Below are 16,818 nucleotides of genomic sequence, written 5' to 3' on the forward strand. Positions count from 1 at the left end.
ATTAGCAGCAAAGAAATAAAGGTACGACTTAATTATATTTAGTAGGACAATACTTCTGTATAAAGGCATTGGGAATTTGTAAATTACTTTTTTCTTTAAAATAACCATCACTGAATTTTTTTTTCAAATTGTTGTCCTTCCTAAAAGGAAAAACATTGAAAGGGCTGGTTTGATGCTCTGAGAAGCCTTTCTAAGAAAATAGCAGTCACTGGTTAACATTTTTTATACACTAGTTAACTTGTTTTAAATACCAAGATTACTATTTTTACAATAAGATACAGAGATGCACATCTTTTTTTTAAATTTGTGATTTGATCCGTACCAGATAAGTTAACAAAAAATTATAAAGAATTTTGTATAGGTCCAACATAGTAGCTCTCAAAACATGAGGAATGATATGGCTTCACAAGAGGGATAGAAGATCCATGCATCAACCACCATGTTGTTAAATAACTGAGACAGTGCCACCATCATGCGATATCTTGGCTCTTTGGACCCTTAAGCCATTCACCATCCGTTATTTGCCCTTACATGGCATTGTCCACCATGGAACTCAAGATTCCATGGCACCCATGGCAAAACTCCCCACTTTTTGCTATTCTGTACCCATTTCTTTCTTTTGCTGCGTATTCTCAATCTGTTGTTATTCATTTCTTCCGATGTTTCTCACCTCTCTTCTTTTGTTTTCTCTGTTGTTATTCTCAATGTGGCTATTCTGGTTCTTCATTTGTTCAACGTACGCTTTGTTTTCCAAAAATTTCAGAATTTAGAACTGTATTTTAAAATTTCAGAATCATGTTGTCACCAATCATTTTTCACTTATAGGACAATGTCAAGCACCCAAAATCAAATTCTTTTGCAATTAGTGATTTTTTCTTGGATTTTAGTGTTATTTTTAACTTATTTATGCTATTTTTAAATTACTTTTGCAGTTTTTTAGTTTTTACACATACATATTTTTACCGCCTGCCACAGTTTTCACCATGGGACGCCATGCTATCAACCATATGTACATGGCAGCTTTTAGACTCACCACTATAGACCACCTTTCAAGATTAATAACCTTGACTACCCACTGACTTTGGGACCTAATACCCATCTATACTCAATTGAATCAAAAAAAACAAAGTCAGCTGCACAAGATGAGAAATTAGAGAATTCTTTATATACTTTTTTCTTCTCAGCTTGTGGAAAATATCTCTCTTAAAAAATATTAAAAAAAAACACTTTTCATTTACATATCCAGAAGAATTCAAGTTGTATCCCAATTGTATCCTAACAAAATAGAAAATATATAAAAAAGTTGGATACTTTTCATATATGTATCCTGAAATATTCTCAATGTGACGTAGGTGTGACACCAATACTTCACAATTTTTGGAGTATTCAAATGTCAGGGTATAAAATGAAAAAATGCAAAACGTAAATTGTATTTTATCATAGATCTTCTTCATAATCTCTCAACTTCAATCTTATAATTATTTTTCTTAGAAGCCATTATTATGAGCTTAAATCAAAATGCACTTAAATATCCTTGTTGGAAAATACTTCCTCATGGAATTTCATGTTCCAAAATACTAGTGAAGGCAACTAAGCAGTCCATTGCTCTTACAAGTGACAAAAAGAAAGATATAAAAGGAACATCACGCACAGATAGAATGGTAAAGAAGCCAAAGTAATATCAATTCAAGTCTGATAATTTGAAATAACATTTGCAATGGATGAAAGACCCATTGACTAAAACAAGAACCAAAAAGAATTAAAAAGGTTTATCAAATACTCGTCATGAAGATGAAAACTAAAGATGAAGAGCACAATGAGTTCAGCTTCCAGGGCAGTGCCAGCCACCACCAATTTCTCCAAGTTTCATATCATGAATCATCTTCATCACTGAAATTTCGAAACTGTTCTGTTTTCTTTCTCCCGTTTTCAAACATGGAGGATAACTTCATACGCCCCTGGAAATGTCTTGCCCCTTCCTTGGAACAACCATCATTGATTCCAAAGCCAACTATGTATTTCCTTCAAGCTTTGGCAAATGGAGCTGTTTATCTGTCATTATCCCAGTTACCTACACTGTGTAGGAAAGGGGATCGTTTGGCTATTGCAATTCCTGAAGATCCTTACAAAGAAGGTTTACCATGATGTAAACGTGTTGTTAGTTGAATATTAAATGTAATATTAAAAGTTGTTGGTAGTATATTAAATGTATTATTAGGTTATTAGAAGCTCTTAGAAGATTCTAGAGATCTCTTGTAATTATTACTTTAAGGTTTGAGATCTCTATAAATAGAGAAGTTGATGTACTACTTTTTGTGAATTAACAAAACAGTAAAATCCTCTTTCTTTCAGATTATTTCTTTCAAGTTAGTTCTTTTGAAGCTGGGTCTTTTGAATCTCTTGAATCATTTTTTGTACCTTCCAAAGAGGAACTATCTCATTCTGACAATACTCTCTGTTTTGTTAATTCACAAAAAACAGTACATCAACTTCTATATTTATAGAGATCTCAAACCTTAAAGTAATATGTCTTTGCCCACTTCCACAAACATATCTTTTTGAATGTGCCTACTCCATTTCCACATAAACGTTACTCCTCACAAAATACCAAATGTGAAAAATATTCAAAACAAGAGATCTCTAGAATCTTCTAAGAGCTTCTAATAACTTCTAATAATGCATTTAATATACTACCAACAAATTTTAATATTGCTTTTAATATTCAACTAACAACAAAACGGATACTTACTCATTTTAACTCAAACCACATTATTTGAATTCCCAAAGCACCTAACCCAAATGAGATTGGAAATTTTCATCCCATTGCTTTAGCTAATTTCAAATACTGCCATGTTTTAGCTGACATCTGGAACAGTACAAATAGGATCAAGTTTGATAATTTGATCATGCCATATCAGCATATTAAAAACAGGATATTTTCTGCAATTAATGGAAGTATGAACTCTCTTATGTCTGAATTAAAAGTTTGAAAAGCTTTTGCTGTTACTTGCAGGTCAAGAATACAGAAAATATCACTCAAGTTAACGAATATCCTCCAATTTATGGATCGGTTAACTGCAACACTGATGGCACCTTCTTAAAGCAAGGGAATTTATCAGCTTGCGGTTGTGTTTTGAGGAACTCTAACGTTGAGAATATGGGATGCTTTTCTATTCCTCTTCAGGTTGGCAATAATTTTGAAGTTGTCGGACTGAAATAGACTCTTTACACGTTGTACATTTTTAAAATGACAATATGTTAGTTCCTTGTAGATTTCTATGACTTATCCCTTAGCTTCTCACATATTTCTTGAGGATAGTGTCAATAGCCTTCTTTAAAATAAAAAACAAAAAACAGCCAGAATTCTTAAGGTGATCTATTAGTTTCTATGTTTGTGTCACAAAGACTATCAAATACCACCACTGACAGTCGGAACCAAAATAGGCTATGTACTAAGATATAGGCTACAATATATCATATTTCGTTTTAAAACCAATTGTCATTAAGCAAAGTTACCAATAAATATATAAGTTGTGCTCCAAAAATTGAGGAAAGCAATGTGAAACTTCCCAACAAAGAACGAAGGCTGAAAAAATATCCAAAACTGGGGTTTAAGTGTGCAATTATGCATGACACAAGGAGAACTGCATTCAAGCACTCAACCATAGCAAAGCTTAAGCTTGGAAGAGGGTACATTTCATCAAATGGAGGAATCAAAGCAAAATACTTCCCCTTCACATGAGCGACAAATTAAGCCTAGAAAATCAGAAACTATTACACAGTGAATGAATGGGTACCTTCAAGAGTGGAAATTTTATTGACACTACGTCTATCAACAGCTTCGTCTCATCAGTATCAGGCGCAAAAGCTAAATACTCTCCCTTATCCAACAAGGATTGCAAAACCATTGGAAAGTTGGGTGATATGTCTTTGCCCACTTCCACAAACATATCTTTTTGAATGTGCCTGCTCCATTTCCACATAAACGTTACTCCTCACAAAATACTAAATGTGAAAAATATTCAAAATTTCCCTCCATATAGACCAGTTTCCGAAAATCATTTCCATTCACTTTTACTTGATCAATAAACGAATATTGAAAACAAAATTCGAAATGAATATTAGAAAAACAAATTAAAACCTTCTACGGTCCTCCATACAACACAGGGACAGAGAAATAATTAAAACACACTCACACGGTAACAATGAGCAATGAACAAAAACACTCACGGTTGAGCAGGATGAATTTGTGTATCCTCTTTCGTCCTTACAGCGACTAACAGCAATAATACAATCGTAGGGAGCAAAATCTGCCACGGATTGAGCGATATGGATAAGAATTCCGGTATTCATCATATTGAAATGCACTTGAAAGAAAAACCGACAAAAAAACACACACTAAATCCTAAACACGTCTTTAAAACAATATGTAAATGCGTATATATACCATAAAAGAAACATTATACTGCATTACATAACCGGAAAAATAATCAATAACGTTTATCAAAGCCAAAAAAAAGTCAACCATTAAAAGAAACTAATAAAAGTCTAAAAATCAAGAAAACATCATCACGCACAAGAAACCAAACGCACGGAATCGTTCAAATTAAGCAAAGGATCAAAGTCCTAAAACAGATAGAGTGCGTTTGTGCGTGTAAGGAATAAGTGTGTGTGTGTGTGAGTGAGAGAGAGAGAGAGATAAAGAAAGAAAGAAAGAAAGAAAGAAACATGTAAAGAAAAGAGAAAGTTGAAAGTGAGGAGAAGAGAATGCAAGAAAGAACCTCGGCGGCAGTGACGAAAGGATGACGAATTTTGAGGAGGCAGTTCTTGCGGAGCATGACCTTCAACTGCCTCCACGCAGCTCCCATGGCTGCGAAACCCTAGACGAAGAAGCGATGCGGTTGTGGTTGAGAGAGAAAGAGATCAAAAAACCAAAGAACGAAGGAAGAAGAAGAAGTGTGCAGTGTTAGTACTCTCCACGTTCAACTCTCTCTCCCTCGTAATTTGGCTATAGTGGGTGAAGGTGGAGGCTTAAACGGACAATACCAAGACCCACCAGCGTCTCTTTCTTTTTTTCCTTTCTTTTTAAACTATGTAATTAATTACTATTATTCCGCGCCTGCTTGCGAAAAGTGCAAGGAAACCAAACAAAATATCGGATAAGTGTGAGAATATTTATTTATTTATTTTCGAAATAATGGAGGAAACTAATTAATTAATTGAAGTGTTCTGAGCAGGAGTGGGGTCTGTTACTAGCCTCGAATTTGTCATGCCAGGGTTTGGTTGAGATTTGGCGCGCCGGTCTCGTCTTCTTCTCGCGAGAAAACAAAACGAACGAAAGAATGCAAACGGTATTATCTTGACAAAGTCAGAGTCTCAAAGGGCTGCACCAAAAACAATAATAAATGAGATATTTCATTCAAGATTCTTTTCTTTGACGGGTTTTTCTACTGTTTACCGATGAAGCACACTATGGTGTGAGAAATTTCGTAAAGCGGTTATTCTAAGCAACTTAGTACTGCACCGGATACTGTTACGCTGACATCTCAAAATAACCTTTTTTGTTTTGTGGCTTATACAAAATCTAATTTAGTTTTTGTTTTAACGGTAAGTCTTTGAATTTTAAGTAATTTTGTTAGTCCATATATATATATATATATATATATATATATATATATATATATATATAATGTGCTTATTATGGTTGAGGGATAACCCGTTCAAATCATATATCTTGAAAAATATATATAATATTTATGAGTTAGACTTTTTTTATATAATATTTATGATTTAGATTTTTTTTATATATTATTTATGAGTTAGAATTTAGGTATAATTTTAATATAGTAAGATTCGTAGATTATAAACAAAAATATAAAATGATGTTAAATATCGTTTATTAAGCTTAAAACTTACTAAAAATTATTTATTATATGTATTATTAATCAAAATATTATTCAATTAAAAATAAATATAACTGATTTTTTTTTTCATTTACTTTAATTAAAATTTAATACAATAAAAGTTGTCTTATTGATATTGAGAAGTGTGTCATCATCACTTAATATTATTTTTTAATGAATCTTAACTAAAATAAAATTTAAATCTATTAAAAAATAAACGATATCTTTTTATACCTTATTCATCATTCATGAATTTTAATTAATTAAAACAAAACACTCTATTTCTTTATTCTCTTTAAAAGTTTTATGGTTATGATTATTAAGATTAAGGTAGAGTTGTCAAAACATAGATCATATGATTTGACTCAACCTATCACAGATTGACTAGTTAGTGAGTTAATCCAATTCGACCCATTACGAGTTGATGGATTAAACGGATTGGTTCATTTAATTAAAAAAATACATTTTTTTTTCAGTCAGTCCCAACAAAGCTACATTATAATCGTGATTGAAATCTAAATAAACTTTCATACAACCCAAAATAATGTTTAACCACAAATACAAACAAAAATCACAAAAATATTAAGTTTTCATTTATCAACCTAATAAATTAACTACAATAAGCAGCTCAACCAAATTTAAATAAACACGGGTTGGGGGTTGGTGAGTCAACCTAACTCATCACGTGTTCAATCTAAATGGATTATAATCTATTTTGACGCTTCTAAGTTAAGGGTTCATAAAGTAATTAAGTTTTAAAACTTAAATTCAATGAAATATTTAACAAAATAATTAATTTTATTTTAATAATTTATTATTTTTATTAAAGAAAATAAAATACACTATTCATATTACGATTCATAATTTACAATTTTATAAATCTTTTACGATGTTAATCATAATTTTGATATTTACTAGCTGGCAAGAACATGCCACAGTTATCCATAAATATGTTTTCGTCATTTTCTATATTAGTTTATAGGACAGGTGTTTGGTAGAAAACATAAATATGCTTCCGTCATTTTCTAAATGGTTAATTAATAGAACACGTGTTAGGTACAAAACAGAAAGGTTTACAAAGTAGGACAGGGAAATTCGTAGAAATTGTTTCACACATGTATATTATTTCTTTTATTTACTGTAACAAAATACTTTTAGTTTTTTGATACCATAATAAATAATGAATGTGTAACTTTTTTATGGTAATTTAATAGAGATACTATTTTTATTGAGAGGTGAAAAATAATTCATTTGGAAATAAACTATAAAAAGGATGACATTTCATTCAAACATGAGAACATGAGCCTGATAAAAATATTGCGAGTAAAAGTATAATTATTATTACAAGGTTTAGGAAGTATTTCTTAAATAACAGTTGAAGATTAACTATTTCAAAGACAAAAAAAAACACGTGAGTGAATTTTTTCTTTTTTTAAGTAAAATATCACCTAATTTCCCTTTTTGTCTTTTTTTCAGACTATTATTGTAATTCATATAATAAATTATAGTACCCAAATGAAACATGCATTATTGTAGCCATTTGGTGCATAATATTTATATTTTACTTAGTCGGACTTGTGATGTTCATAGAAGAAACATAGTGCTGAATAAAAAAGAAAATAAGAAATCTCTTATTGTAAATGAAGAACGGTTGGTCGGTTGTTTTATGATGTATCGTGATTATTAAAATTTGGAAGAATTGTTTAATGAAAGTTGCATTATGAGAGTTTCCACATTTTATAATCTATGACTTGTCCTTTCCTTATCTTTAAACGTTAAACGAATTTTTTATTTTATTTTTCTAGAAGAACAGTAGTAGGTTTCATTCTTCATTTTGTCAAGAATAAATCAATGTCAACAAGAAAAAATACAGTTAGTTTTTTTTTTTTTAATTATTTATCCACTAAAAACTCTTGTATTCAACTCAAGTAGCATCATGAATGAAAAACCTGACATTGACATTGACTCTAGTTTTAGGATCATAACTTTTTTTCTCTATATAATGTACCGAACTCTTCTGAGACTATATGATATATTTAAATATAATAATATTTTTTTATTCTTTATATTGGATTGGGCAAAGGAAAATGGAACATATTGTAACTAATTGAATACAAATATATTTATAATTTCGTTAAATACAACCCTCCTATTTATTAAGCATAAACAGTATTGAATTGTTATTATTAATTATTATTTTACAAGTATCTCCTTTTGGAGATAATCTTATCTAGGAGCTAACTTATCTGGCAGAGTCAACTAAGTGGTCTAGTTTAAAGATGTTTAAAAGAGTTTTTTTTTTTTTTTCCAAAAACTTACAACAGTATTATAAAAACTAGTAAGGGTTTTACTCAATTCGAGATGATTGATTATTTCGAAACCTTCTCTCTTTTTGTCAAATTTATTATTGTACGCATCCTTGTAGTCTTGGCTTTGGCCATTGTTTAGTGATTGGTTTATTCATCAGTTGGACGTTGATGATGTTTTCTTCCATAAAGATTTACATAAATAGATTTATATGAAGCCTCCACCTGGTCTTTCTCTTTCCCAACCCAATCTTGTTTGCAAGCTTAACAAGTCTCTGCTAACCACTCTCTCTTTGTGAAGAAATTTGCCTCTGTTATTACTGTTTTATTGGTTTATGTTGATGATGTGGTTCTCACTAGTAATAGCATTGCTGAAATTAGTGTTGTAAAAGTTCATCTTCATTATAAATTTCATATTAAAGATCTTAGCCCTCTCAATTATGTTTTGGGCTTAAAATTACACGTTCTCTTCATGAATTAGTTTTGAAGCAAATGAAATATTGTTTGGGCCTTATTTCAGAGGCAGGGATCCTTGGATGTAAACCTACACCAACGTCATCTGATCATTCTATCAAAATTCATGTTGACGAGGGAGTCTTCTACCAGATCCTTCTTCATTTCGGCGTTTGGTTGGACTATTACTTTACTTGACTAACACCATGCTTGATATTAGTTTTGTTGTCCAACAACTCAGTGAGTTTGTTTCTTCTCCACGTGGACCACATACGTAGCAGGCCTTACAAATCATTCGGTACTTAAAACATGTTACTGCTATGACCTTTTGTATATATCCAACATCTCTCTTACAATTCAGGTTTTTTCTAATTCTAATTGGACAACATGTGCCACTACCCGACCCTCTGTTTTTTTATATTATGTTTTCTTAGGCACCTCTTTGGTTGTTTGGAAGTCTAAGAAACAATCCATTGTTTCATGGTCTTCTTCTGAGACTGAGTATCGCGCCTTGACATCCTAGGTATGTGAACTGCAATGGATTCAATACCTTTTTCATAATTTGCATCTTTCTATTTTCACTCCCTACATTGCCTTTTGTGACAATAATTTTGTTATTCACATTGTCAAGAATCCTACTTTTCATCAGAGAACCAAGCATATAAAACCTGATTGTCACATTATTCGACAAAAGCTTGTTAATGGCCTTATCCACCTTCTCCATGTTCATTCTACAAATCAACTTGCTGATATATTTACTAAGTCATTACATCCTTCTGCTTACCGGGTTGCTACTTTCAAGTTGAGACTTTACAATCTTCATGCCCACCTTGAAAGGGGTGACAAATATATTATATATCTTCTGCTTTTATTTATATCGATAAAGATATCATATATTTGATTCTATTTTATTATTATTAAATATTCTGTTTTATTAGGTTTTACAACGATTTTACTTTCTTCTCTATATGATGAGACATTATACTCTATATATTGATCAAGGTTCTAATCAATCAGTAAACAACTTTGAGTTGTTTTCACTAAACACTTACTGTGAATATTTTTCCTTACCATGACTTATACATATCTAACACTTATGGATACTTTTAACATTAATTTATGTATAATATGAAATAAAAATTTATTTATAATTTCATAATAAAAGCAAGTATGAACAAAAACTAGTATGACTGATAAGAATAGATGAGTATATAAGTATAAATTAATATAAATAAATGTACAAAAGAAGATGAATCCCTCAATAACTAGTTGTAAACCCCTCGGTGTTTATATAAAAATAACATATGAGATAAAAGATTTAAAAAAAAGTGAAAATTATCTTATTGTCTCATAAAATTTATATTACCTTAAACTATTGTAAAACCAATTTATTTCTTAATCTAAAAAACCATTTTAGTTTTAATGAGTTAATTTTTTATATTCGTCTTTTAAGATATTTAGAGGTCGAGACATTAAGAATTAGGCTTAAATATACATTTAGTCATTATTTTTGTTGTTTTTATTCAATTTAGTCATCATTTTCGTTTTGTGTTCAATTAGGTCCTTATTTTCGTCAAATTGTTGTCAATTTGGTATTTTGATTAGAGATGGCAAATAAACCCGTCCTCGTGGGTATTGCCCGAACCCGTCCCCATTTTGACGGGGAATCCCCGCATTGACTGGGTATGGATATGGGTATGGAGAATCCCCGACTTTTTCAATTGGGTATGGGGATGGGTATGGGGATGTACATATCTTCGCCCTAATACTCATCCCGTTTAAATTATTAAAATATTCTCAATTAATTAAGTAACCATATATATATATATATTATTTTTTATTTCTTCTAATTATTTGGTTTGTCATGAAACTTATTTGCATCTCAATTATATTTTTTATCTTATCATAACCTTTATGTAATTATGTTAAAATGATGCATGTGAATTAAAAATAAATAAATTATGTCTCAAATTTGAATCTTTTTATTATTTTTTAATATTTTTATTTATTGTATATTTTCTTTTCACACGAGAATGTTTAATATTCTCAATTTAAGTATTTAATAACACAAACCTTTCATTTACTAGGTAATATAAAAAAAAATCTTTCAGTTAATATTATTATTAATTTTTGTTTCATTTGAATAACTTTTTTGTTTTACTAAAACAACTTTTGTTATTTCTCAACCACTGAGTATATATTTTGATATTTGAAAAGTTTTTTTTAGATCTCTAAGATATTTTTCAACTTATCATACCATTAATTATACATTTGTTTTTCTTTGTGCGATTTCTTTCAATAGTCTCTCAAATTGTTTGTAAACATTTGTTAATTTTTTAATATTTTTATTTCTTGTTTATTTTCATTATGTAGAATACTATTTCGATATATTTATCTAATTATTTTTTATTTTATAACTCATTATTAATCATACTATAATTTTTTCACTATAATTGTATAAAAAACTTTTATTTACTACAATATAAAAATTTAATGTAATTGTCATTAATATTTTTTTATCACCATCTAACATAATTGAAGTTCAAAAGATACAAGATCTATGTTCAAATTTTATTATTATGATTATTATTTGTTCTTTTTATCATTTTGATCAAGTAATGTATTATAACTTTGATTAGTGTATAAAAAAGAGATTCATTAGAATTTAAAAGATTGAAGTAAACAAACATTTAAAATATATTTTAATTTGAATTTTTTTTTTCCTTTTATATTTAAAAAAATATATTTTTAAATTTTATCAACTAGGTTTCATCAATGTTTGCAAATTTAATAAATGTGTTGGTTCTCATGAAATTTTATTTGGTATTATAATATAAAATGTAAACAATTATAATTTATTTTAAACTTTTATTATGATTATTATTTGTTCTTTGTATCATTTTGATCAAATAATGTATTATAACTTTTATTAGTATATAAAAAAGTTCATTATAACTTAAAAGATTGAAGTAAACAATCATTTAAAATATATTTTAATTTGAATATTTGTTTTCCTTTTATATTTTTTAAAAAATAATTATAAATTTTATCAACTACGTTTCATTAATGTTTGTAAATTTAATAAATGTGTTGGTTCTCATGAAATTTTATTTGGTATTATAATCTAAAATGTAAACAATTATAATGTATTTTAAACTTTTATTATGATTATTATTTGTTCTTTGTATCATTTTGATCAAATGATGTATTATAACTTTTATTAGTGTATACAGAAGAGATTTATTAGAATTTAAAAGATTGAAGTAAACAAACATTTAAAATATATTTTAATTTGAATATTTGTTTTTCTTTTATATTTTTTAATAAAAAGTTTTAAATTTTATTAACTATGTTTCATTAATATTTGCAAATTTAATAATTATTTTGGTTCTCATAAAATTTTATTTAGCATTATAATCTAAAATGTAAACAATTATAATAATTTATTTTAAAGTATTTGATATCGAAGAAACTACCATATTTCTAGTATTGAATATTTGATAATATTATGTTTCCTTTATCATAATTTTTATTTTATTTTATAAATATTAATTAAAATTAATATTGAAGTAGTCAGAAAATGAGTATGGGTATGGGTACGAAATTATACCCGTTACCCGGTGGGGATGGGGATGGGACAAAAGTTTGATACCCGTTAGGTTTGGGTATGGGGATGGGGATGCATTTTTTTTACGGGGATGGGTATGAAATAGCGAAACCCATACCCGCCCCACCCCGTTGTCATCCCTACTTTTGATTAACGGTGTCTAAATAATTAACGTTTTTTAACAGTACATATCACGTGTTAGCTCCTAGTTTTTAATTTTTTTTAATTTTTTTTAAATTAAAAAAAATTGTCTACGTGTCAAGTCACAATTGTGCCACATGTCAATGCTAGTACCACGGTCAGCTTGTTGTTGTATTATCTTCTTTTGTTCAATTAGTCCCTATATTCGTTATTTTTTTAAATTTAGGCAAACTTTTTGTTAAAATGGAACAATTTAATTATTTAAATTAACATTATTATTAGTTATTTTTTAATTCAATTATAAATTATTATATTTAATTATAAATTGAATATAATTGTTAGATTCAATCGTTAAATAGAATATAATTATTTAAATATCATTAAAATGTAAGTATTAAAATTTTAAAAATATATATCAACATTTATAAAATTAATATTTAATATTTTTATAGCATTTTAGATATTAAAATTTAAAGTATTTTATATTTAAATGTTAATTATATAAATATTAGTTTATTTTTCCAAAATATTTTTAAACATCAATTTTAAAAGTATTTTAGAATATAAATACTAGAAAAAACATTTAATAATTATATTCTTATAATATTTTAAATAATTATATTTTATTTAACAATTAAATATAAGAATTTTATTCAATTTATAATTAAATTTAATAATTTATAATTGAATTTAAAAAATAATTAATAAAAATGTCAATTTTAGAAAAAAATATTAAAATAATTTGTATAAAAGATATTAAATTTGGTGTCAATTTGAAAGGGACAAAATTGATTTATTTTAAAAAAATTGATACTAAATTGAATATAAAAAACGAATATAATGACTAAATTGAACAAAAACAAGATAACACAACCACAAATTGACACGTGACACTAGCATTGACACGTGACAAAATTGTGACTTGATACGTGAATAATTTTTTTGAAATTAAAAAAATTTACTTATTTTTTAAAAAATTAAAAAATTTATAAAATTAAAAAAAAATCAAGAGATGACAGGTGGCTTATACTATTCAAAAACGTTAACTATTTAAACACCCTTAGTAAAAAAAAAAACAAATTAACTAAAATTTTACGAAAATGAATACCTAATGGAACATAAAACGAAAATTATATATTTAAGCCTAAGAATTAAGTGTTATATAAGTTATGTTATTCCAGATTATTCTTGAAAATATTTTCAATGTGTTGTAAAAATTAAGAGAAATCCTATATATAACATATATAATTTATAATTGAATTTAAAAAATAATTAATAAAAATGTCAATTTTGAAAAAAAATATTAAAATAATTTAGGCAAACTTTTTGTTAAAATGGAACAATTTAATTATTTAAATTAACATTATTATTAGTTATTTTTTAAATTCAATTATAAATTATTATATTTAATTATAAATTGAATATAATTCTTATATTCAATCGTTAAATAGAATATAATCATTTAAATATCATTAAAATGTAAGTATTAAAATTTTAAAAATATATATCAACATTTATAAAATTAATATTTAAATCTAAAATATTTAATATTTTTATAGCATTTTAGATATTAAAATTTAAAATATTTTATATTTAAATATTAATTATATAAATATTAGTTTATTTTTCCAAAATATTTTTAAACATCAATTTTAAAAGTATTTTAGAATATAAATACTAGAAAAAACATTTAATAATTATATTCTTATAATATTTTAAATAATTATATTTTATTTAACAATTAAATATAAGAATTTTATTCAATTTATAATTAAATTTAATAATTTATAATTGAATTTAAAAAATAATTAATAAAAATGTCAATTTTAGAAAAAATTATTAAAATAATTTGTATAAAAGATATTAAATTTGGTGTCAATTTGAAAGGGACAAAATTGATTTATTTTAAAAAAATTGATACTAAATTGAACACAAAAAACGAATATAATGATTAAATTGAACAAAAAAAAGATAACACAACCACAAATTGACACGTGACACTAGCATTGTGGCTTATACTATTCAAAAACGTTAACTATTTAAACACCCTTAGTGAAAAAAGAAACCAAATTAACTAAAATTTTACGAAAATAAAGACCTAATGGAACATAAAACGAAAATTATATATTTAAGCCTAAGAATTAAGTGTTATATAAGTTATGTTATTCCATATTATTCTTGAAAATATTTTTACTGTGTTGTAAAAATTAAGAGAAATCCTATATATAACATATATAATTTATAATTGAATTTAAAAAATAATTAATAAAAATGTGAATTTTGGAAAAAAAAATTAAAATAATTTAGGCAAACTTTTTGTTAAAATGGAACAATTTAATTATTTAAATTAACATTATTATTAGTTATTTTTTAAATTCAATTATAAATTATTATATTTAATTATAAATTGAATATAATTCTTAGATTCAATCGTTAAATAGAATATAATTATTTAATATCATTAAAATTTAAGTATTAAAATTTTAAAAATATATATCAACATTTATAAAATTAATATTTAAATCTAAAATATTTAAATTTTTATAGCATTTTAGATATTAAAATTTAAAATATTTTATATTTAAATGTTAATTATATAAATATTAGTTTATTTTTCCAAAATATTTTTAAACATCAATTTTAAAAGTATTTTAGAATATAAATACTAGAAAAAACATTTAATAATTATATTCCTATAATATTCTAAATAATTATATTTTATTTAACAATTAAATATAAGAATTTTATTCAATTTATAATTAAATTTAATAATTTATAATTGAATTTAAAAAATAATTAATAAAAATGTCAATTTTAGAAAAAAATATTAAAATAATTTGTATAAAAGATATTAAATTTGGTGTCAATTTGAAAGAGACAAAATTGATTTATTTTAAAAAAATTGATACTAAATTGAACACAAAAAACGAATATAATGACTAAATTGAACAAAAAGAAGATAACACAACCACAAATTGACACGTGACACTAGCATTGACACGTGACAAAATTGTGACTTGATACGTGAATAATTTTTTTGAAATTAAAAAAATTTACTTATTTTTTAAAAAATTAAAAAATTTATAAAATTAAAAAAAAAATCAAGAGATGACAGGTGGCTTATACTATTCAAAAACGATAACTATTTAAACACCCTTAGTGAAAGAAAAAAACCAAATTAACTAAAATTTTACAAAAATGAAGACCTAATAGAACATAAAACGAAAATTATATATTTAAGCCTAAGAATTAAGTGTTATATAAATTATGTTATTCCAGATTATTCTTGAAAATATTTTTACTGTGTTGTAAAAATTAAGAGAAATCGTATATATAACATATATAATTTATAATTGAATTTAAAAAATAATTAATAAAAATGTTAATTCTAGAAAAAAATATTAAAATAATTTAGGCAAACTTTTTGTTAAAATGGAACAATTTAATTATTTAAACTAACATTATTATTAGTTATTTTTTAAATTCAATTATAAATTATTATATTTAATTATAAATTGAATATAATTCTTAGATTCAATGTTAAATAGAATATAATTATTTAAATATCATTAAAATTTAAGTATTAAAATTTTAAAAATATATATCAGCATTTATAAAATTAACATTTAAATCTAAAATATTTAATATTTTTATACCATTTTAGATATTAAAATTTAAAATATTTTATATTTAAATGTTAATTGTATAAATATTAGTTTCCAAAATATTTTTAAACATCAATTTTAAAAGTATTTTAGAATATAAATACTAGAAAAAACATTTAATAATTATATTCCTATAATATTTTAAATAATTATATTTTATTTAACAATTAAATATAAGAATTTTATTCAATTTATAATTAAATTTAATAATTTATAATTAAATTTAAAAAATAATTAATAAAAATTTCAATTTTAGAAAAAAATATTAAAATAATTTGTATAAAAAATGTTAAATTTGGTGTCAATTTGAAAGGGACAAAATTGATTTATTTTAAAAAAAATTGATACTAAATTGAACACAAAAAATGAATATAATGACTAAATTAAACAAAAAAAAATAACACAACCACAAATTGACACGTGACATTAGCATTGACACGTGACAAAATTGTGACTTAATACGTGAATAATTTTTTTGAAACTAAAAAAATTTACTTATTTTTTAAAAAATTAAAAAATTTATAAAATTAAAAAAAAAATCAAGAGATGATAGGTGGCTTATACTATTCGAAACCTTTAACTATTTAAACACCCTTAGTGGAAAAAAAAAACCAAATTGACTAAAATTTTACGAAAATGAAGACCTAATGGAATATAAAATGAAAATTATATATTTAAGCCTAAGAATTAAGTGTGATATAAGTTATGTTATTCCAGATTATTCTTGAAAATATTTTTACTGT

The 16,818-nt window shown here is 25.4% G+C and overlaps 1 protein-coding gene across 3 annotated transcripts in view; it reads right to left on the reverse strand.

Moving 5' to 3' along the window:
• LOC114184876 (ABC transporter A family member 1) overlaps window positions 1–5,055 on the reverse strand; it is a 64,546-nt gene extending 59,491 nt beyond the window's left edge. For 2 of the 3 annotated variants that reach the window (XM_028072263.1, XM_028072254.1), the window contains exons 1-3: window positions 4,782–5,054; window positions 4,231–4,310; window positions 3,798–3,966 (exon numbers count right to left, since the gene is read on the reverse strand). In XM_028072263.1, the coding sequence (XP_027928064.1) occupies window positions 3,798–3,966; window positions 4,231–4,310; window positions 4,782–4,868 (336 nt within the window). In that variant the 5' untranslated portion in view covers window positions 4,869–5,054. Of the gene's footprint in view, window positions 1–3,797; window positions 3,967–4,230; window positions 4,311–4,781 lie in introns of all 3 variants that reach the window. The other variant, XM_028072268.1, reaches the window with a different exon arrangement.
• Between the last annotated feature and the right edge of the window lie 11,763 nt (window positions 5,056–16,818).

Source organism: Vigna unguiculata, chromosome 1, assembly GCF_004118075.2.
Source record: "Vigna unguiculata cultivar IT97K-499-35 chromosome 1, ASM411807v1, whole genome shotgun sequence".
Taxonomy (NCBI): Eukaryota; Viridiplantae; Streptophyta; class Magnoliopsida; order Fabales; family Fabaceae; genus Vigna; species Vigna unguiculata.